The 24,839-nt window shown below is 42.6% G+C and overlaps 1 protein-coding gene across 1 annotated transcript in view; it reads right to left on the reverse strand.

Moving 5' to 3' along the window:
- LOC142257130 (Friend leukemia integration 1 transcription factor-like) overlaps positions 1–24,521 on the reverse strand; it is a 37,480-nt gene extending 12,959 nt beyond the window's left edge. The window contains exon 1 of the mRNA XM_075329227.1: positions 24,392–24,521. Within this exon, the coding sequence (XP_075185342.1) occupies positions 24,392–24,409 (18 nt within the window). The 5' untranslated portion in view covers positions 24,410–24,521. The remainder of the gene's footprint in view (positions 1–24,391) is intronic.
- Between the last annotated feature and the right edge of the window lie 318 nt (positions 24,522–24,839).

Raw genomic sequence — 24,839 nt, forward strand, 5'->3', positions numbered from 1 at the left:
ATCCCGTAGCTGAATCCATGTTTAGGAGTCGGTCCTGGCACTTTCTGGACCTTCTTAGACACCCTGAATACCTCTTCACACCTCTCTCTCTTTGAGTTTCTTGATGATCTGATAAGTGGTTGATTTAGGAGCAATCTTACAAGCAGCAATGTCCTTGCCTGTAAAGCCCTTTTGATGCAAGCAATGATAACTGCAGAGGTATCCTTGATTTCATTATTAAACCACCAGTCTGCTCCCATAATTCCTCAGTATTACAGAATTGTATCAGCTGCCTTGTACTCGGTATCACTTTCTCCTGAGATCATTTTGTGGCACGCCTGAAATTCAGTGGAAATATCTTTTTTTTTTAATATTGATTTTCATGGTAGAGAATGACTTAATATTTTGCAACTCATCTTCATAAGAATCCGGAGTTAATGCAAAAAAAAAAAAATGTCAGTTTCAAAACTTTTGGCCACGACTATCGGATTTCCAATAATAGTTATGTCAGGATGTTACAAGCAATGTCCCTGCCCAGAATACAACAGAGGACAACTCCTCCTGGCAGGGCGCTGCAGATATGTGTTATCTCACCGTCCTCCTCCAGATTGCTTTACCTTGTAGTATCAGCGGATATTGCCCCACTGAGCTCAGCTTACAGAAACCCGGGGTACCCCATAGATCTCCTCATAGGGGCACGGGAAAGACAGTATCACACAGGAGAGGATTAGATTCACAGCTCAGCAGACAGTATCACACATGGGATTAGATACACAGCTAAGCAGACAGTATCACACAGGATAGGATTAGATACACAGCTCAGTAGACAGTATCATACAGGAGAGGATTAGATACACGGCTCAGCAGACAGTATCACACAGGAGAGGATTAGATACACAGCTCAGCAGATAGTATCACACAGGAGAGGATTAGATACATGGCTCAGCAGACAGTATCACACAGGAGAGGATGAGATACACAGCTCAGCAGACAGTATCACACAGGAGAGGATTAGATTCACAGCTCAGCAGACAGTATCACACATGGGATTAGATACACAGCTAAGCAGACAGTATCACACAGGAGAGGATGAGATACACGGCTCAGCAGACAGTATCACACAGGAGAGGATGAGATACACAGCTCAGCAGACAGTATCACACAGGAGAGGATTAGATTCACAGCTCAGCAGACAGTATCACACATGGGATTAGATACACAGCTAAGCAGACAGTATCACACAGGAGAGGATTAGATACACAGCTCAGTAGACAGTATCATACAGGAGAGGATTAGATACATGGCTCGGCAGACAGTATCACACAGGAGAGGATTAGATACACAGCTCAGCAGACAGTATCACACAGGATAGGATTAGATACACAGCTCAGTAGACAGTATCACACAGGATAGGATTAGATACACAGCTCAGCAGACAGTATCACACAGGAGAGGATTAGATACACAGCTCAGCAGACAGTATCACACAGGAGAGGATTAGATACACAGCTCAGCAGACAGTATCACACAGGAGAGGATTAGATACACAGCTCAGCAGACAGTATCACACAGGAGAGGATTAGATACACGGCTCAGTAGACAGTATCACACAGGATAGTATTAGATACACAGCTCAGCAGACAGTATCACACAGGATAGGATTAGATACACAGCTCAGCAGACAGTATCACACAGGAGAGGATTAGATACATGGCTCAGCAGACAGTATCACACAGGAGAGGATTAGATACACAGCTCAGCAGACAGTATCACAGAGGAGAGGATTAGATACACAGCTCAGCAGACAGTATCACACAGGAGAGGATTAGATACACAGCTCAGCAGACAGTATCACACAGGAGAGGATTAGATACACAGCTCAGCACACAGTATCACACAGGAGAGGATTAGATACACAGCTCAGCAGACAGTATCACACAGGAGAGGATTAGATACACGGCTCAGTAGACAGTATCACACAGGATAGTATTAGATACACAGCTCAGCAGACAGTATCACACAGGACAGGATTAGATACACGGCTCAGCAGACAGTATCACACAGGACAGGATTAGATACACGGCTCAGCAGACAGTATCACACAGGAGAGGATTAGATACACGGCTCAGTAGACAGTATCACACAGGATAGTATTAGATACACAGCTCAGCAGACAGTATCACACAGGACAGGATTAGATACACAGCTCAGCAGACAGTATCACACAGGAGAGGATTAGATACACGGCTCAGCAGACAGTATCACACAAGAGAGGATTAGATACATGGCTCAGCAGACAGTATCACACAGGAGAGGATTAGATACACAGCTCAGCAGACAGTATCACACAGGAGAGGATTAGATACACGGCTCAGTAGACCGTATCACACAGGATAGTATTAGATACACAGCTCAGCAGACAGTATCACACAGGAGAGGATTAGATACAGCTCAGCAGACAGTATCACACAGGATAGGATTAGATACACAGCTCAGCAGACAGTATCACACAGGAGAGGATTAGATACATGGCTCAGCAGACAGTATCACACAGGAGAGGATTAGATACACAGCTCAGCAGACAGTATCACACAGGACAGGATTAGATACACAGCTCAGCAGACAGTATCACACAGGATAGGATTAGATACACAGCTGAGGAGACAGTATCACACAGGACAGGATTAGATACACAGCTCAGCAGACAGTATCACACAGGACAGGATTAGATACATGGCTCAGCAGACAGTATCACACAGGACAGGATTAGATACACAGCTGAGGAGACAGTATCACACAGGAGAGGATTAGATACACAGCTCAGGAGACAGTATCACACAGGAGAGGATTAGATACACAGCTGAGGAGACAGTATCACACAGGAGAGGATTAGATACACGGCTCAGCAGACAGTATCACACAGTAGAGGATTAGACGTCTCATCGGAAATTAATTTATCGGGAATCCTTCGTTTCATGAATTTCTGGATTTAGTTATCGATTTCACAGATTATAAATCCTTTGTCTTCGTCTTCCGGTCACAGTATAAGGTTTATCCAGTTTCTCGGTTCCTGAGAAGTGGCCGTGTCTGCCATTATATGGAATCATCATCATCGCCATCTTCCGATTTTATAATCCCCGTGTAATTTTCTTACACCTTGTAGATACTCTATTACTTTATACTCCAGAGCTGCATTCATAATTCTGCTGCTTGCTAATGGATACAATGAGCGATCCTGTTGATAGACCCATGTTAAATAGATTTTAATGGAAGGTCGTCTCTCCGCACGTTGTGATCCGGACGACATTTTTCCTAATTGCACTTTTTGGCCTCGTCCATGTTTTTCTGGTTTCTCAAAGCAGAAGCGTCGGTGTTATATTGGAGTTTCAGTATGACTGTGATGTCTATATCTGTCAGTCATCTTGTAGCAGAAGGAACATAGATTCTTCATAACGAAGAGGGAGATTTGTGCAAAACTGCATTTAGTTCCATTTCTGGCAATACAGGTGTTTTTCAAGGTTTCTTAAATCCTCTGTACTGCTGTGAACCCCACTCCTTCTATGTGTGAACTCATAGGATCAGTGCTCTCCTCTCCTGAAGTACTCTTTGCTGCTGGGACCTGCTCCTTCCTCTATGTATTTCTGTGTCCTCCTATAAGATCAGTGCTCTCCTCTCCTGAAATACTCTGTGCTGCTGGGACCTGCTCCTTCCTCTTTGTATCTCTGTGTCCTCCTATAAGATCAGCGCTCTCCTCTCCTGAAATACTCTGTGCTGCTGGGACCTGCTCCTTCCTCTATGTATCTCTGTGTCCTCCTATAAGATCAGTGTTCTCCTCTCCTGAAATACTCTGTGCTGCTGACACCTGCTTCTTCCTCTGTGTATCTCTGTGACCTCCTATAAGATCAGTGCTCTCCTCTCCTGAAATACTCTGTGCTGCTGGGACCTGCTTCTTCCTCTGTATCTCTGTGACCTCCTATAAGATCAGTGCTCTCTTCTCCTGAAATACTCTGTGCTGCTGGGTCCTGCTTCTTCCTCTATGTATCTCTGTGTCCTATAAGATCAGCGCTCTCCTCTCCTGAAATACTCTGTGCTGCTGTGACCTGCTCCTTCCTCTGTATCCTCCTATAAGATCAGCGCTCTCCTCGCCTGAAATACTCTGTGCTGCTGGGTCCTGCTCCTTCCTCTGTATCTCTGTGTCCTCCTATAAGATCAGTGGTCTCCTCTCCTGAAATACTCTGTGCTGCTGGGACCTGCTCCTTCCTCTATGTATCTCTGTGTCATCCTATAAGATCAGTGCTCTCCTCTCCTGAAATACTCTGTGCTGCTGGGACCTGCTCATTCCTCTGTATCTCTGTGTCCTCCTATAAGATCAGTGCTCTCCTCTCCTGAAATACTCTGTGCTGCTGGGACCTGCTCCTTCCTCTGTGTATCTCTGTGACCTCCTATAAGATCAGTGCTCTCCTCTCCTGAAATACTCTGTGCTGCTGTGACCTGCTCCTTCCTCTGTATCTCTGTGTCCTCCTATAAGATCAGCGCTCTCCTCTCCTGAAATACTCTGTGCTGCTGGGACCTGCTCATTCCTCTGTATCTCTGTGTCCTCCTATAAGATCAGCGCTCTCCTCTCCTGAAATACTCTGTGCTGCTGGGTCCTGATCCTTCCTCTGTATCTCTGTATCCTCCTATAAGATCAGCGCTCTCCTCTCCTGAAATACTCTGTGCTGCTGGGACCTGCTCCTTCCTCTCTGTATCTCTGTGTCCTCCTATAAGATCAGTGCTCTCCTGAAATACTCTGTGCTGCTGGGACCTGCTCCTTCCTCTATGTATCTCTGTGTCCTCCTATAAGATCAGTGCTCTCCTCTCCTGAAATACTCTGTGCTGCTGGGCCCTGCTCCTTCCTTTATGTATCTCTGTGTCCTCCTATAAGATTAGCGCTCTCCTCTCCTGAAATCCTCTGTCCTGCTGTGAGCATTTCATGGCCCGGACTCCTCAATAAATGGCGCCCCTTGTGGTGTAGACTGGTGCAGCGCTATGTTGTAGCAGCGGAGTCTCTTCGGTAACGTGGTTACTCTCAGCCCTGAGGACGCCATTGCAGCAGCCGTTTGACAGAAACCGTCATTTCCCCTCAATGTGGATGACAGCGCTGACGAAAATAGCAAGATGTGTGAAAAGAGGCGATGAGTGAACAGATAGAAGGTTCCCTGGTAAACAGGAAGCGCGCGGAGACCGCAAGTGATCAGAGCCGCGCTCCTGCCAAACCTGCGCCCCCGTGCTACAGCGCGGAGGTTACAGGTCACATATGGACGGCTTAAAGGGGCGCTCCAACATTACCAACATTTGGCTGTTTTCTTCCTAAAAACAGCACCACACCTGTCCACAGGTAGGATGTGGTATTGCAGCTCAGTCCCATTCACTTCAATGGAGCCAGAGCCAGCCAATGAATAGGCGCATTTATTACAGTGGCACCCTGCATGGTTAGTAGCTAGTACCACCCCCTTTCGCTAGTATCAGCTTGTAAACGCTTTTTGTAGCAGCCCAAGAGTCTTTCAATTCTTGTTTGAAGACATTTTCCTCCATTCTTCTTTGGAGACGTCTTCCAGTTCTGTGAGATTCCTGGCTCACCTTGCATGCACTGCTCTTACTTGGAGATGTCTTCCAGTTCTGTGAGATGTCTGGCTCGTCTTGCATGCACTGCTCTTACTTGGAGATGTCTTCCAGTTCTGTGAGATTCCTGGCTCCTCTTGCATGCACTGCTCTTCCTTGGAGACGTCTTCCAGTTGTGTGAGTTTCCTGGCTCACCTTGCATGCACTGCTCTTCCTTGGAGACGTCTTCCAGTTCTGTGAGATTCCTGGCTCACCTTGCATGCACTGCTCTTACTTGGAGATGTCTTCCAGTTCTGTGAGATGTCTGGCTCGTCTTGCATGCACTGCTCTTCCTTGGAGATGTCTTCCAGTTCTGTGAGATTCCTTGTTCTTCTTGCATGCACTGCTCTTCCTTGGAGACGTCTTCCAGTTGTGTGAGTTTCCTGGCTCGTCTTGCATGCACTTGCAGTTCCTTAGAAAACTCCTTCAGTTGTGTTTGATTCCTGGCTTGTCTTCCCGTCCTGTGAGATTCCTGGCTCATCTTGCATGCACTGCTCTTCCTTGGAGACATCTTCCGGTTCTGTGAGATTCCTGGGCCGTCTTGCATGCACTTATTGTTCCTTAAAAAACTCTTCCAGTTGTGTTTGATTTCTGGCTCGTCTTCCAGGTCTGTGAAGCTTCTCATTTTGCATGCACTGCTCTTCCTTGGAAAAGTCTTCCAGTTCTGTAAGATTCCTGGCTCGTCTTCCAGTTCTGTGAGATTCCTGGCATGTCTTTCATGCTCTGCTCCTTTCTTGGAGACATCTTCCAGTTCTGTGAGATTCCCGGCTCGTCTTGCATGCACTGCTCTTTCTTGGAGACGTCTTCCAGTTCTGTGAGATTCCTGGGCCGTCTTGCATGCACTTGCTGCTCTTTAGAAAACTCTTCCAGTTGTGTTTGATTCCTGGCTTGTCTTCCCATCCTGTGAGATTCCTGGCTCGTCTTGCATGCTCTGCTCTTTTGAGGTCTAGCTACAGATTTTCAATGATGTTCAGATCAGGGGACTGTGAGGCCATTGTAAAACCTTCATCTTGTGCCTTTTGAGGTCGTCTATTGTGGATTTTGAACTGTGTTTAGGATCATTATCCATTGTAGAAGCCATTCTCTTTTCTCTTGTTTTTCTCCTCTTTTCTCCTTTTTTCCTCTTTCCTCCTCTTTTCTCCTTCAGCTTTTTTACAGATGCTGTTAAATTTGCATCAAGAATTTGTTGAAATTTCATTGAATCCATTCTTCTCTCTACCCGTGAATTGTTCCCTGTGTTATTGGCTGCAACACAACCCCAAAGCATAATTGATCCACCCCATGCTTAATGGTTGGCGAGATGATATTTTCCTGACATTCTGTGCCCTTTCTTTCTCCACACATACCTTTGATCATTGTGGCTATAGAGTTGCATTTTAACCTCATCAGTCCACAGGACTTGTTTCCACAATGCATTAGGCTTTTTTAGATGTTCTTTTGCAGGCTTCTGATGCTGACTTTTATGGTGAGGATGCAGGAGAGGTTTTCATCTGATGACTTCTCCATGAAAGCCATAATGTGTGCAGGCATCTCTGAACAGCAGAAAAATGTACCACAAAGTCTGCTAAATCCTCCTGAAGGTCTTTTGCAGTCATGCAGGGGTTCTGATTTGCCTCTCTAGCAGCTCTCACAGACATTTTGCTTGACCTCCATTGTTCTTAGTAACTGCCATTTCTTAATTACATTTGGAAAGGGCAACTTGAAAATGCTTTGCAATCATCTTATGGTCTTTCTCCTGCTTTCTGGGCCTCCACTATTTTTATTTTCAGAGTGCTAGGCAGCTGCTTAGAAGAACCAATGGCTGCTAGTTTTTGGCACAAGGTTAGACGAGCTACGAATGTCACAGAACTGGAAGACGTCTCCAAGGAAGGTCATGATCAACTTTCTTAACTGCTCACAGTAACAGTAATTTTGACCAGGGGTGCACAGAGTTTTGCTGTATACTAGTCTATGAAGAGACTGCAGTGACGGGGACACGCGAGGACGATGGTCGGTGACTGCACTATTTTGTTGTGATAGGAAACAATCTGCCGGGGATCAGACGTCACGTGACCCGGCTACGAAATCTGAATAACCACAAGTGGCACCGCACCCGGGCCGCGCCCTGCCACCACGATAGCTGCAGATCTCGCTCCGAGCCGGGGACGGAGGCCGTCATGGCGGCAATAGACGCAGGTTCATACCTGGCACATGTACACAGTGGCGAAACATGAAGCTCACGGGCCCTAATTCAAAAGCTCCAACGGGGCCCCCAATTATTGCAGGGGTGTATTAGCATTGGTCTTTTCATATTGGCCAAAGGGACGTTTTTGGGACATTTGCGCCTCCGTGTTGCACTCGCTGTCGGTGATAGTGGATCTGTGCAGCCGGGTCCCAGGATCGGGTGTTCCTCCAGACCCCGCATTCCTCTGGGTCCAGGCCTCTCCCTGATTGTGCCGGGGGTGGGGGGGTTTGATACTCCGGATGCTGGCACGGAAATTTCCTACCGTCTGGAGCTGCAGATAAGAGCGGATTATCACAATGGACGCGCGGCTTCCTGTGCTGGAGAAGAAGTGGTGAGCGGCCTCCAGCCCTGATAACGGGGGTCACTACAAGTCCCAGCAAGCCATGGAGTCTGCGCTCCATTAAAAGGGGTTGGGAATTGTCTTCTAAGCGATTTTCTAATGTAATGTATTGGAATCTTATGAATTCCAATAAGGATGAACCAGGATCCGAAATCTCCAGACCTAACACTTCTCACAGCTGAGGGCTTGTTACAATGTCATCCTTATACATTTTATTCTGGATTTACATCTCGCCACGGATTTTTCCGTTTTTCTGACCCCATTGATATAAATTAGGTCCATCGGGTTTCCGTCGTGTCCTCCAGCTCGGATGACTGCGGCGTACTCTGCACTGATACATTGTGACCAGACTGTCAGGACAAAGTGACAAACCTTCAGCTGTGACAAGTGACCGCTCAGGATCAGATCACAAACACCAAGCAGAGAAGTAATGAAAGGGGGTAAGATCCCAAAAACCAGAAATTAACCCTGCACCCCCAGATATGAGGTAGGATAAATCACGACAATTAAGTAGGTGGAGGATCCCCAGCGCCACAGTATAGAGGAAGGAAACTGATCCAACTGGAAACAGTCAGTGAGATAAACGCCTGACTGTAGGTGATCCTGGGACAACAACTCCCATCATCTATCATTGTGTACCTAATCCTCTCCTGTGCGATACTGTCTGCTGAGCTGTGTATCTAATTCCTGTGTGATACTGTCTGCTGAGCTGTGTATCTAATCCTCTCCTGTGTGATACTGTCTGCTGAGCCGTGTATCTAATCCTATCCTGTGTGATACTGTCTGCTGAGCTGTGTATCTAATCCTATCCTGTGTGATACTGTCTGCTGAGCTGTGTATCTAATCCTCTCCTGTGTGATACTGTCTGCTGAGCTGTGTATCTAATCCTCTCCTTGTGATACTGTCTGCTGAGCTGTGTATCTAATCCTATCCTGTGTGATACTGTCTGCTGAGCTGTGTATCTAAACCTCTCCTGTGTGATACTGTCTGCTGAGCTGTGTATCTAATCCTCTCCTGTGTGATACTATCTGCTGAGCCGTGTATCTAATCCTATCCTGTGTGATACTGTCTGCTGAGCTGTGTATCTAATCCTCTCCTGTGTGATACTGTCTGCTGAGCTGTGTATCTAATCCTATCCTGTGTGATACTGTCTGCTGAGCTGTATCTAATCCTATGCGATACTGTCTGCTGAGCTGTGTATCTAATCCTCTCGTGTGTGATACCGTCTGCTGAGCTGTGTATCTAAACCTCTCCTGTGTGATACTGTCTTCTGAGCTGTGTATCTAATCCTCTCCTGTGTGATACTGTCTGCTGAGCTGTGTATCTAATCCTCTCCTGTGTGATACTGTCTGCTGAGCCATGTATCTAATCCTATCCTGTGTGATACTGTCTGCTGAGCTGTGTATCTAATCCTCTCGTGTGTGATACTGTCTGCTGAGCTGTGTATTTAATCCTATCCTGTGTGATACTGTCTGCTGAGCTGTATCTAATCCTATGCGATACTGTCTGCTGAGCTGTGTATCTAATCCTCTCGTGTGTGATACTGTCTGCTGAGCTATGTATCTAATCCTATCCTGTGTGATACTGTCTGCTGAGCTGTGTATCTAATCCTATCCAGTGTGATACTAGATGCTGAGCTGTGTATCTATTCCTATCCAGTGTGATACTGGCTGCTGTGCTGTGTATCTAATCCTATCATGTGTGATAGTGTCTGCTGAGCTGTGTATCTAATCCTCTCCTGTGTGATACTGTCTGCAGAGCTGTGTATCTAATCCTCTCCTGTGTGATACTGTCTGCTGAGCCGTGTATCTAATCCTCTCCTGTGGGATACTGTCTGCTGAGCTGTGTATCTAATCATCTCCTGTGTGATACTGTCTGCTGAGCTGTGTATCTAATCCTCTCCTGTGTGATACTGTCTGCTGAGCTGTGTATCTAATCCTATCCAGTGTGATACTAGCTGCTGAGCTGTGTATCCAATCCTCTCCTGTGGGATACTGTCTGCTGAGTCGTATATCTAATCCTCTCCTGTGTGATACTGTCTGCTGAGCTGTGTATCTAATCCTCTCCTGTGTGATACTGTCTGCTGAGCTGTGTATCTAATCCTCTCCTGTGTGATACTGGCTGCTGAGTTGTGTATCTAATCCTCTCCTGTGTGATACTGTCTGCTGAGCTGTGTATCTAATCCTCTCCTTTGTGATACTGTCTGCTGAGCTGTGTATCTAATCCTCTCCTGTGTGATTTTGTCTGCTGAGCTGTGTATCTAATCCTCCCCTGTGTGATACTGTCTGCACAGCTGTGTATCTAATCCTCTCCTGTGTGATACCGTCTACTGAGCTGTGTATCTAATCCTCTCCTGTGTGATACTGTCTGCTGAGCTGTGTATCTAATCCTCTCCTGTGTGATACTGTCTACTCTGCTGTGTATCTAATCCTCTCCTGTGTGATACTGTCTGCTGAGCTGTGTATCTAATCCTCTCCTGTGTGATGCTGTCTGCTGAGCTGTGTATCTAATCCTCTCCTGTGTGATACTGTCTGCTGAGCTGTGTATCTAATCCTCTCCTGTGTGATACTGTCTGCTGAGCTGTGTATCTAATCCTCTCCTGTGGGATACTGTCTGCTGAGCTGTGTATCTAATCATCTCCTGTGTGATACTGTCTGCTGAGCTGTGTATCTAATCCTCTCCTGTGTGATACTGTCTGCTGAGCTGTGTATCTAATCCTATCCAGTGTGATACTAGCTGCTGAGCTGTGTATCCAATCCTCTCCTGTGGGATACTGTCTGCTGAGTCGTATATCTAATCCTCTCCTGTGTGATACTGTCTGCTGAGCTGTGTATCTAATCCTCTCCTGTGTGATACTGTCTGCTGAGCTGTGTATCTAATCCTCTCCTGTGTGATACTGGCTGCTGAGTTGTGTATCTAATCCTCTCCTGTGTGATACTGTCTGCTGAGCTGTGTATCTAATCCTCTCCTTTGTGATACTGTATGCTGAGCTGTGTATCTAATCCTCTCCTGTGTGATTTTGTCTGCTGAGCTGTGTATCTAATCCTCCCCTGTGTGATACTGTCTGCACAGCTGTGTATCTAATCCTCTCCTGTGTGATACCGTCTACTGAGCTGTGTATCTAATCCTCTCCTGTGTGATACTGTCTACTGAGCTGTGTATCTAATCCTCTCCTGTGTGATACTGTCTACTCTGCTGTGTATCTAATCCTCTCCTGTGTGATACTGTCTGCTGAGCTGTGTATCTAATCCTCTCCTGTGTGATACTGTCTGCTGAGCTGTGTATATAATCCTCCCCTGTGTGATACTGTCTGCACAGCTGTGTATCTAATCCTCTCCTGTGTGATACCGTCTACTGAGCTGTGTATCTAATCCTCTCCTGTGTGATACTGTCTGCTGAGCTGTGTATCTAATCCTCTCCTGTGTGATACTGTCTACTCTGCTGTGTATCTAATCCTCTCCTGTGTGATACTGTCTGCTGAGCTGTGTATCTAATCCTCTCCTGTGTGATACTGTCTGCTGAGCTGTGTATCTAATCCTCTCGTGTGTGATACTGTCTGCTGAGCTATGTATCTAATCCTATCCTGTGTGATACTGTCTGCTGAGCTGTGTATCTAATCCTATCCAGTGTGATACTAGATGCTGAGCTGTGTATCTATTCCTATCCAGTGTGATACTGGCTGCTGTGCTGTGTATCTAATCCTATCCTGTGTGATAGTGTCTGCTGAGCTGTGTATCTAATCCTCTCCTGTGTGATACTGTCTGCAGAGCTGTGTATCTAATCCTCTCCTGTGTGATACTGTCTGCTGAGCCGTGTATCTAATCCTCTCCTGTGGGATACTGTCTGCTGAGCTGTGTATCTAATCATCTCCTGTGTGATACTGTCTGCTGAGCTGTGTATCTAATCCTCTCCTGTGTGATACTGTCTGCTGAGCTGTGTATCTAATCCTATCCAGTGTGATACTAGCTGCTGAGCTGTGTATCCAATCCTCTCCTGTGGGATACTGTCTGCTGAGTCGTATATCTAATCCTCTCCTGTGTGATACTGTCTGCTGAGCTGTGTATCTAATCCTCTCCTGTGTGATACTGTCTGCTGAGCTGTGTATCTAATCCTCTCCTGTGTGATACTGGCTGCTGAGTTGTGTATCTAATCCTCTCCTGTGTGATACTGTCTGCTGAGCTGTGTATCTAATCCTCTCCTTTGTGATACTGTCTGCTGAGCTGTGTATCTAATCCTCTCCTGTGTGATTTTGTCTGCTGAGCTGTGTATCTAATCCTCCCCTGTGTGATACTGTTTGCACAGCTGTGTATCTAATCCTCTCCTGTGTGATACCGTCTACTGAGCTGTGTATCTAATCCTCTCCTGTGTGATACTGTCTGCTGAGCTGTGTATCTAATCCTCTCCTGTGTGATACTGTCTACTCTGCTGTGTATCTAATCCTCTCCTGTGTGATACTGTCTGCTGAGCTGTGTATCTAATCCTCTCCTGTGTGATGCTGTCTGCTGAGCTGTGTATCTAATCCTCTCCTGTGTGATACTGTCTGCTGAGCTGTGTATCTAATCCTCTCCTGTGTGATACTGTCTGCTGAGCCGTGTATCTAATCCTCTCCTGTGGGATACTGTCTGCTGAGCTGTGTATCTAATCATCTCCTGTGTGATACTGTCTGCTGAGCTGTGAATCTAATCCTCTCCTGTGTGATACTGTCTGCTGAGCTGTGTATCTAATCCTATCCAGTGTGATACTAGCTGCTGAGCTGTGTATCCAATCCTCTCCTGTGGGATACTGTCTGCTGAGTCGTATATCTAATCCTCTCCTGTGTGATACTGTCTGCTGAGCTGTGTATCTAATCCTCTCCTGTGTGATACTGTCTGCTGAGCTGTGTATCTAATCCTCTCCTGTGTGATACTGGCTGCTGAGTTGTGTATCTAATCCTCTCCTGTGTGATACTGTCTGCTGAGCTGTGTATCTAATCCTCTCCTTTGTGATACTGTATGCTGAGCTGTGTATCTAATCCTCTCCTGTGTGATTTTGTCTGCTGAGCTGTGTATCTAATCCTCCCCTGTGTGATACTGTCTGCACAGCTGTGTATCTAATCCTCTCCTGTGTGATACCGTCTACTGAGCTGTGTATCTAATCCTCTCCTGTGTGATACTGTCTGCTGAGCTGTGTATCTAATCCTCTCCTGTGTGATACTGTCTGCTGAGCTGTGTATCTAATCCTCTCCTGTGTGATACTGGCTGCTGAGCTGTGTATATAATCCTCCCCTGTGTGATACTGTCTGCACAGCTGTGTATCTAATCCTCTCCTGTGTGATACCGTCTACTGAGCTGTGTATCTAATCCTCTCCTGTGTGATACTGTCTGCTGAGCTGTGTATCTAATCCTCTCCTGTGTGATACTGTCTACTATGCTGTGTATCTAATCCTCTCCTGTGTGATACTGTCTGCTGAGCTGTGTATCTAATCCTCTCCTGTGTGATACTGTCTGCTGAGCTGTGTATCTAATCCTCTCCTGTGTGATACTGTCTGCTGAGCTGTTTCAGGATGGATAATAATCAGACGTTTGGAGAATTTTCCTTTTCTATTTATCACATTTTCTCCCTCACGTCTTTCATTGTTCGGCTGTTTTCCTGAATAGCTTTTAGCTCCGCCCCCGAGGAGCCATCAGATATCAAAGAGCAGATCAGAAGGAGAAATCTTAAAGGATATGTCCTTAATAAAGGCTGAAAATCTGCAATGATGTAAGCGTCTCACTGCAGAGGGGCTGTTACAGTTGTATCCAGTTTAGACAAGTCTCTGATCTTCAAACTTGATACATTGTAACAAACTATCATCTGCAGAAACGGACTTTTATTCCCATATGATAATTAGGCTGCTCGGTGCACCTGGGTGTGGCCAGGTGTGTCAGTGCACTGCTCCGCCCACTATATTTGCATGTCCACACCCTCCCTGGGACTCAAACCAACAGAGCTCCAATATTTCAGCAGGAGCCCTCGCTTTTGAGCCCCAGACTCTGGTGATGTCACAGGGAGGATTTTCTATCCTTGAAGCTGCAGTGCGGCCTCTGACGCCACAGCATATTACACAGGACATAGAACTCCAATGTACACAGCAGCGTCTCTATGTCTTGTGTTCTAGAGACCGAGGAAAAGAGTTTTGTTTCTTGTGTTAAAATTACTAAAAAAAAATAAATAAAATAAAATAGAATAATTACATTGTAATGCACTTTTTTAAAAAAGTTAAAATAAATAATAATAATAAACATCACAAATCAGCAAATAACATGGACATATTTGGTGTCCCTGTAATCGTAACGACCCGAACAACGCAGCGATCAGATTATTGATGGGGATCGATAAAGGGCATAAAAACAGTGCATATGATATCCCTGTGTGTATAATATCCCTGTTTATGATATCCCTGTTTATGATATCCCTGTTTATGATATCCCTGTGTGTATGATGTGTCTATGTGTATGATATCACAGTATGTATGATGTATATATAGACCCTTCTGTGTGTATGATCTGCCTATGTGCATGATGTCACTGTACACCGTGTGCAGAATTCTTAGGCAAGTTATATTTTAGAGGATTATTTTTGTTATTGATCAACAACTATGTTCTCAATCACCCAAAAGACTCATAAATATCAGAGCTTAATATTTTTGGCAGTTGGAGGGGTTTTAGATTTGGCTTCTTAGGAGGATCTGTTTGTGCAGGTGACTATTACTGTGCAGAATTATTAGGCAACTTAATAAAAACCAAATCTATTCCCATCTCACTTGTTTATTGTCACCAGGAAACCAATATAACTGCACAACATTTAGAAATAAACATTTCTGACATGCAAAAACAAACCCCCCAAAAAATGAGTGCCCAATATCGCCCCCTTTCTTTCTGATGACACTCAGCAGCCGACCATCCATATCTGTTTACCATCAACATTGCGTGCAGCAGCCACCACAGCCTCCAGGCACCACAGCCTCCAGCCACCACAGCCTCCAGACACCACAGCCTCCAGACACCACAGCCTCCAGACACTGCTCCCAGAGGGGGACTGTTTTCCCTCCCTGTAGATCTCACATTTTATGAGGGTCCACGGGTTCTCTATGGGGTTCAGATCAGGGGAACAAGGGGGTGATGTCATTATTTTTTCCTCTTTTAGACCTTTGCTGGCCAGCCACGCTGTGGAGTAGTTGGATGCATGTGATGGAGCATTGTCCTGCAGGAAAATCATGTTTTTCTTGAACGATAGCGACTTCTTCCTGTACCACTGCTTGAAGAAGTTGTCTTCCAGAAACTGGCAGTAGATCTGGGAGTTGAGCTTCACTCCATCCTCAACCCGAAAATGTCCCACAAGTTGATCTTTGCTGATCCCAGCCCATACCAGTGCCCACCTCCACCTTGCTGGCGTCTGAGTCGGAGTGGAGCTCTCTGCCCTTTACTGATCCAGCCTCTGGCCCATCCATCTGCCCATCAAGAGTCACTCTCATTTCATCAGTCTATAAAACCTGTGAAGAATCAGTCTTCAGATATTTCTTGGCCCAGTCTTGAGGTTTTATCTTGTTTCTTGTTCAGAGGTGGTGGTTTTCAGCCTTCCTTACCTTGGCCTGTCCCGGAGTATGGCACACCTTGTGCTTTTTGATACTCCAGTAACGTTGCAGCTCTGAAATATGGCCAAACTGGTGGCAAATGGCATCTTGGCAGCGTCACGCTTGATTTTCCTCAATTCATGAGCAGTTATTTTGCGCCTTTTTTGCCCAGCACGCTTCTTGCGACCCTTTTGTGCTATTTGCTATGAAACGCTTGATTGTTCGGTGATCACGCTTCAAAAGTTTGGCAATTTCCAGACTGCTGCGTCCCTCTGCAAGACATCTCACAATATGGACTTTTCAGAGCCCGTCACATCTCTCTTCTGACCCATTTTGCCAAAGGAAAGGAAGTTGCCTAATAATTAAGCACACCTTATATAGGGTGTTGTGTCATTACACCGCACCCCTCCTCATTACAGAGAGGCACATCACCGGATTTACTTCATTGGTAGTTGGCTCTCAGCCTATACAGCTTGGAGTAGGACGACGTGTATAACAAGTATCATGTGATCAAAATACTCATTGCCTAATAATTCTGCACACAGTGTATATGATGTATATGTGGACCCTTCTGTGTGTATGATGTAACTGTATGATGTCACTGTGTGTATGATGTCACTGTATGATGTCACTGTGTGTATGATGTCACTGTATGATGTCACTGTGTGTATGAGGTCACTGTATGATGTCACTGTGTGTATGAGGTCACTGTATGATGTCACTGTGTGTATGATGTCACTGTGTATGAGGTCACTGTATGATGTCACTGTGTGTATGAGGTCACTGTATGATGTCACTGTGTGTATGATGTCACTGTATGATGTCACTGTGTGTATGAGGTCACTGTATGATGTCACTGTGTGTATGAGGTCACTGTATGATGTCACTGTGTGTATGATGTCACTGTGTATGAGGTCACTGTATGATGTCACTGTGTGTATGAGGTCACTGTATGATGTCACTGTGTGTATGAGGTCACTGTATGATGTCACTGTGTGTATGATGTCACTGTGTATGAGGTCACTGTATGATGTCACTGTGTGTATGAGGTCACTGTATGATGTCACTGTGTGTATGATGTCACTGTGTATGAGGTCACTGTATGATGTCACTGTGTGTATGATGTCACTGTGTGTATGATGTTACAGTATGATGTCACTGTGTGTATGATGTCACTGTGTGTATGATGTCACTGTGTGTATGATGTTACAGTATGATGTCACTGTGTGTATGATGTCACTGTGTGTATGATGTCACTGTGTGTATGATGTCACTGTGTGTATGATGTTACTGTATGATGTCACTGTGTGTATGATGTTACTGTATGATGTCACTATGTGTATGTCACTGTGGGTATGATGTCACTATGTGTATGATGTCACTGTGGGTATGATGTCACTATGTGTATGATGTCACCATGTGTATGATGTCACTATGTGTATGATGTCACTGTGGGTATGATGTCACTATGTGTATGATGTCACTGTGGGTATGATGTCACTATGTGTATGATGTCACTGTGGGTATGATGTCACCATGTGTATGATGTCACTGTGGGTATGATGTCACTATGTGTATGATGTCACTGTGGGTATGATGTCACCATGTGTATGATGTCACTGTGGGTATGATGTCACTATGTGTATGATGTCACTGTGGGTATGATGTCACTATGTGTATGATGTCACTGTGGGTATGATGTCACTATGTGTATGATGTCACTGTGGGTATGATGTCACCATGTGTATGATGTCACTGTGGGTATGATGTCACTATGTGTATGATGTCACTGTGGGTATGATGTCACTATGTGTATGAGGTCACTATGTATGATGTCACTATGTGTATGAGGTCACTATGTATGATGTCACAGTATGATATATATAGAGACTCCCCTGTGTTATCTTCTAAATATTTATGGGTAATTTATCATTTTTCGGGCTGTCGCCCCTGTGCTTTGGTCCTGTCTTGCCTCCTTTATGAAGGTGTTAGGTTGGGTTTTTGGCCCCGTGGATGGGTGTGATTTATGACCTATTACGTTCCAATGGACGGTGTATCTGCAGAGCACAGGATCCTGAGGGGCCCCGGAGATCCAGCAGATCTCCCCATACACATGCAGTGCAGCAGGGGAAGGGTTAACAGCGCAGTCTTGTGTAAGTGGTTTTCAGTAACTGGGAGGAGGCGTGCGATGGTGGAGCTGAGGTTACTCAACATCTGGGGCCAGCAACGATGGCGGCCGCCGCAGGGACGAAACTGGATCATGGGGGGCATCTGCACCTAATCTACAGGTGGAGCAGAGCCGAGCGTGTCATTTTACACTGCAGAAATCAGCATTATTAATGTGAACGCCTTTAGAAGGATGGATTCACATGTGCTCTTCCTCCATTAATACCTGATCTAGCGATGTAGCAGAGCTGAGCGTGTCATTAGACACAACTATATTCTCTGCTGTGATAGTTGCATTTGTATCTATTGTGTTTTCTATATCACACACTCAGCGCTGCTACATCTCTAGCTCTGACACAATTCCCCCCACAAGGGGTTAACGAGACTTCACTGAATCTGCTTCACTTTGCGGAAACAGCAGCTTCCTCATATACAAAACCCTCCAAAACTGTCACTAAGAAGCAAGGTCTATAACACAGCAAAGACCCAAGAAAGTGGGCAGTGTATGACAATGTATCCGCATGTATCTGCATGGATGAGAATGTATCCGCATGTATCTGCATGGATGAGAATGTATCCGAATGTATGAGAATGTATCTGCATGTATCTGCATGGATGAGAATGTATCCAAATGTATGAGAATGTATCTGCATGTATGAAAATGTATCCGCATGTATGAGAATGTATCCGCATGTATGACAATGTATCCGCATGTATGAGAATGTATCCGCATGTATCTGCATGTATGAGAATGTATCTGCATGGATGAGAATGTATCCGCATGTATCTGCATGTATGAGAATGTATCTGCATGGATGAGAATGTATCCGCATGTATGAGAATGTATCTGCATGGATGAGAATGTATCCGCATGTATGAGAATGTATCTGCATGTATGAGAATGTATCCGCATGTATCTGCATGTATGAGAATGTATCTGCATGGATGAGAATGTATCCGCATGTATGAGAATGTATCTGCATGTATGAGAATGTATCCGCATGTATCTGCATGTATGAGAATGTATCTGCATGGATGAGAATGTATCTGCATGGATGAGAATGTATCTGCATGGATGAGAATGTATCCGCATGTATGAGAATGTATCCACATGGATGAGAATGTATCCGCATGTATGAGAATGTATCTGCATGTATGAGAATGTATCCGCATGTATGAGAATGTATCTGCATGTATGAAAATGTATCCGAATGTATGAGAATGTATCCGCATGTATGAGAATGTATCCGCATGGATGAGAATGTATCTGCATGTATGAGAATGTATCCGCATGTATGAGAATGTATCCGCATGTATGAGAATGTATCCGCATGTATGAGAATGTATCTGCATGTATGAGAATGTATCCGCATGTATCTGCATGTATGAGAATGTATCTGCATGGATGAGAATGTATCTGCATGGATGAGAATGTATCTGCATGGATGAGAATGTATCCGCATGTATGAGAATGTATCCACATGGATGAGAATGTATCCGCATGTATGAGAATGTATCTGCATGTATGAGAATGTATCCGCATGTATGAGAATGTATCTGCATGTATGAAAATGTATCCGAATGTATGAGAATGTATCCGCATGTATGAGAATGTATCCGCATGGATGAGAATGTATCTGCATGTATGAGAATGTATCCGCATGTATGAGAATGTATCTGCATGTATGAGAATGTATCCGCATGTATGAGAATGTATCCGCATGTATCTGCATGTATGAGAATGTATCTGCATGGATGAGAATGTATCCGCATGTATCTGCATGTATGAGAATGTATCCGCATGTATGAGAATGTATCCGCATGGATGAGAATGTATCCGCATGGATGAGAATGTATCTGCATGTATGAGAATGTATCCGCATGGATGAGAATGTATCTGCATGTATGAGAATGTATCCGCATGTATGACAATGTATCTGCATGTATGAGAATGTATCCGCATGTATGAGAATGTATCTGCATGTATGACAATGTATCTGCATGTATGAAAATGTATCCGAATGTATGAGAATGTATCTGCATGTATGAGAATGTATCTGCATGTATGACAATGTATCTGCATGTATGAGAATGTATCTGCATGTATGACAATGTATCCGCATGTATGAGAATGTATCCGCATGTATGAGAATGTATCTGCATGTATGAGAATGTATCTGCATGTATGACAATGTATCTGCATGTATGACAATGTATCCGCATGTATGAGAATGTATCCGCATGTATGAGAATGTATCTGCATGTATGAGAATGTATCTGCATGTATGACAATGTATCTGCATGTATGACAATGTATCCGCATGTATGAGAATGTATCCGCATGTATGAGAATGTATCTGCATGTATGAGAATGTATCTGCATGTATGAGAATGTATCTGCATGTATGACAATGTATCTGCATGTATGACAATGTATCCGCATGTATGAGAATGTATCCGCATGTATGAGAATGTATCCGCATGTATGAGAATGTATCCGCATGTATGAGAATGTATCTGCATGTATGAAAATGTATCCGAATGTATGAGAATGTATCTGCATGTATGACAATGTATCTGCATGTATGACAATGTATCCGCATGTATGAGAATGTATCTGCATGTATGAGAATGTATCTGCATGTATGACAATGTATCTGCATGTATGAGAATGTATCCGCATGTATGAGAATGTATCCGCATGTATGAGAATGTATCTGCATGTATGACAATGTATCTGCATGTATGACAATGTATCCGCATGTATGAGAATGTATCCGCATGTATGAGAATGTATCCGCATGTATGAGAATGTATCTGAAGGTATCTGGATATATGTAGATGTATCTGGATGTATCTAAATGTATCTGACTGTATCTGAATGTATCCATTATGTTTCCTTATCTCTTACAATTTGTTATATACAACTGATATCTACGTCATTACTGTATCAGTATATAATATATAGTCTCCAAGCAGTGGCGGAGAGAACGGACTACAACTCCCAGCATGCCTTCTGCTGTGTGGACATGCTGGGACTTATAGTTAGACTCCTGGGTGTGAAGAACCAAACTATGGAAATTTGTGTATAAATCAGGACAATTTGAAATATAGATAGAAAATTAAAAAAAAAAAAAAATAATAATAAAATATATATAATAAAATGAGAACTAAAAAAAATGAATACAAAAATCTGAAATAATGAAACAAATTCTAATTAAAAATGAAATTATTATGAAACAAAAACTTCTAAATAAAAGAAATGCAAAAATAACTGCCTTGTTATATATATATATGTATTTATATTATTGTTGTCATTATTATTGCATTATTATTATTATTATTATATTCCTTATCTTATAATTTATCTTTACTATTTCTAAATTTTTATGAACACTGTGAATGCAATGATGACTTTTCTATAACACTTCTATATATTTGTTGCTATTCCCTATTATTTCTGTGGTGCTTTGCATGTGTTCAGGTAATTTCTTCGTTGTTTTCTGCATTTATTTGGTTTATTTAGAAGTTTTAGTCTTGCGTTTACCTATTTTTATGTCTGTATTCTTTGTCTTATATATAGTTTTATTAGAAATGTATTATTATTATTAGTAGTAGTAGTTTTTTTTATATATATATATATATATATATATATATACAAAATAAAAACTTCTAATAAAACTAATAAAATGTCTTAATTTAATTATATATAGAATTAAGACGAAGAATACAAACATAAAAGGCAATAGTTCTAAAACTAAATCTTTTATATTTGCATTTCTTTCTTTCTTTTATTTTTTTATTTAAAAACCTCTAATAAAAAGAAATACAAATATAAAAGTTTACGTTTTCATTTTCTTTTATATCTGTATTCTTTATTTTAATTATATATATATATATATATATATATATATATATATATATATATATATATACATATATATAGTAGATATATAAATTAAATTAAAATGAGAACAAAGAATACAGAGATAAAAGGAAATAAATACAAAACTAAAACTTTTATATTTGCATTTCCTTTTATTAGAAGTTTTATTTCGTATTTATCTCCTTTTATGTTTGTATTCTTTGTGGTAATTATGTATGTGTTACTATAGATATATATATATATATACACAGAATATGACAAAGAATACAGGCATAAAAAGAAATAATACAGAATAAATACTTCTAACTAAATGAAAGAAATGCAAATATACATGTTGTCGTTTTATTTTTATTTCCATTTCTGTCTGTATTCTTTGTATTAATCATATACAGTATATATGTATAGATTTATTTATATATACATATATTTATATACATATATATGTATGTATGACAAAGAATACAGACAAAAAGAAATAAATACAAAATAAACACTTTTACTGTATGTCTGCACTCTTTGTGTTAATTTCTCATATATATATATATATATATATATATATATATAAAAATATTTGTGTTAATTTCTCATATATATATAATTAAGACAAAGAATACAGGCACACAAATAAGTAAATACAAAATTAAACCTTCTAAATAAATGCAAAAATAATAAAGAAAGAACCTAAATACATGTAAAGAATACAGATATAAAAGGCTATGACAACAGTAAAATGAAAAAAAGGGAATAACAACAAATACAGTATATGAAAGTGATATAGAAAAGTAATCATTGCATTCACATTGTTCATAAAAATTCAAAAATACCATAAAGATCAATAAGTAAAAAACATTATTAATCAAATGCTCTTGATTCTGATAAAGAATTTTACTTGTAGTCGCCCCCAACCTGACACTACAACCCCCATCATCATCATCATCATCATCATTTCATTCCCGCCCAGATCCTTTTCTTTCATCTTTTTATCTTTACTGATGAACTATAATTATTCTGGAGCTTTAGCTGCAGTTTTATAATAAATTAATCCATGAACCCTCCTGTACTGAAGAAGAATGATAAAAAACGCGCAAATATCATTCAGAATTCATTAAGAAAACAAGAATGTAAAATGTAAGAGGGGAAAAAAGTTACAGAAAGGAGAAGAGATAAAAATAAATAAATACATCTTGCAACAATGTATCAAGGAAGAAACTTAGGATGGGCAATACATATATATATATATATATATATATATATATATATATGCTCATAATACATATAGTAGTCATATAGTCTTCATGTATCATACATACACATTTATATTATATACATTTTTATATATATATATATATATTTTTATATATATATATCTGTATATATATATATATATATATATATATATATATACACACCGTATATATGGACATATAATACATAATGTAAAACCATTCCAAAAGTAATATAATAGGATGTAGGACAGTGTGTATATATATATATATATATATATATATATATATATATATAGATATATATAGATATATATATATATATATATATAATTTATTTATGCATATATAAATTTATATATATATAAATGTATATATATTACATAATGTAAAACCATTCCAAATATAATATATATATTTATATATATATATATATATATATATATTGTAGCACACATGCAGATTATTATAGTACTGAATCAATATATTTATAACTATATGATATAAATAATGACTTTATAATATTATTTCACATTTTTTTTTCTAGTTTATATTATTATCACTTATTATCAGCATTTTTCTAAACAATTGTAAAGATTTTTAAACAAATTAATGCAATATTTTAAGCAACAATGAACCAATAAATATATATACAGTTATAGCTAATAACACTCAGTGATACTGGATGAAGCTCCCTGGGGCCATCACTGCATGTTTCCATGTCTGGGTGGAGGTCTCCCGGGTGGAGGTCTCCCGGGTGGAGGTCTCCTGAGTGGAGGTCTCCTGGGTGGAGGTCTCCTGAGTTGAGGGCTCCTGGGTGGAGGTCTCCTGAGTGGAGGTCTCCTGGGTGGAGGTCTCCTGAGTGGAGGTCTCCTGGGTTGGGGTCTCCTGAGTTGAGGTCTTCTGGGTAGTACCCCCCCACCTGCTGTATTTTGGGGGTCCCATCCTCATCACCCACCTGTTCACCCCCAGGGTCCTGGGCACCAGGCGCAGCTCCTCCCTTCTGGTCCGCAGACTGCAGGTGGTGGCCGCAGCCCCCCAGGCTTGCTGAGCCCCCCAGGGGTCTGCAGTGGGTGCCCCATGCCGGGTGCTGCTGACTCCCTCCCCAGGTCCCAGCTCTCAGCTCTAGAACTGGAGGGTTTTTTTGGTTGTTGTTATTTAAGCTGAGACATGAACCACTAAAGGAAGAGGAAATCTGGTACCAAAAGGAAAGAGTGGGGGCTTCGGAATAACCGCCCCAGGGCTGAGTGTCACAGGGGAAGAAGGAAGGGGTGGCTGCAGCCCTGGTGTCCAGGGGCCCTGCTCCAGCTCCTGGGCTCCCCGCGGCTCCAGCATCACCTACCTTGATGGTGCAGTCCATGTCACCTGGAGAGGAGCTCAGGAGCAGGTGCAGCAGGAGCCTCAGGAGGAGGCCATGTCCAGGTGAGGTTCTGCAGCAGAGCCGGCTGTGTGTGACTCCGCGCTGCTCTCTCGCTCTGGGTCCCCTCTTTTTGGGGAAGTGATGTCACTTTGGTTTCCTTTTTGGTGACAGATGTGCAAGAAAAAAATGAAACTTTAACTTCACTCCTGAACTTACTGCTGAGAAGAAACCTGGGGAAGGGTCTAATAGTGTGCACCCTCTAGCAGGTGCCAGAGACCACCGGAGATGGGAACGGGGAGTATGAAGGGGGAGAGGTGGTGGATATGGGGGTCCTGAGCCAAAAACTCCTCCCCCCCTCATCATCAGAAAAGGGGCTGCAGGTGTAGGGAAGGATCGGACCCATTATTCCAGGAGGGTGGTCTGCAGAATG

The sequence above is a fragment of the Anomaloglossus baeobatrachus genome, chromosome 11 (genome assembly GCF_048569485.1).
Source record: "Anomaloglossus baeobatrachus isolate aAnoBae1 chromosome 11, aAnoBae1.hap1, whole genome shotgun sequence".
NCBI lineage: Eukaryota > Metazoa > Chordata > Amphibia > Anura > Aromobatidae > Anomaloglossus > Anomaloglossus baeobatrachus.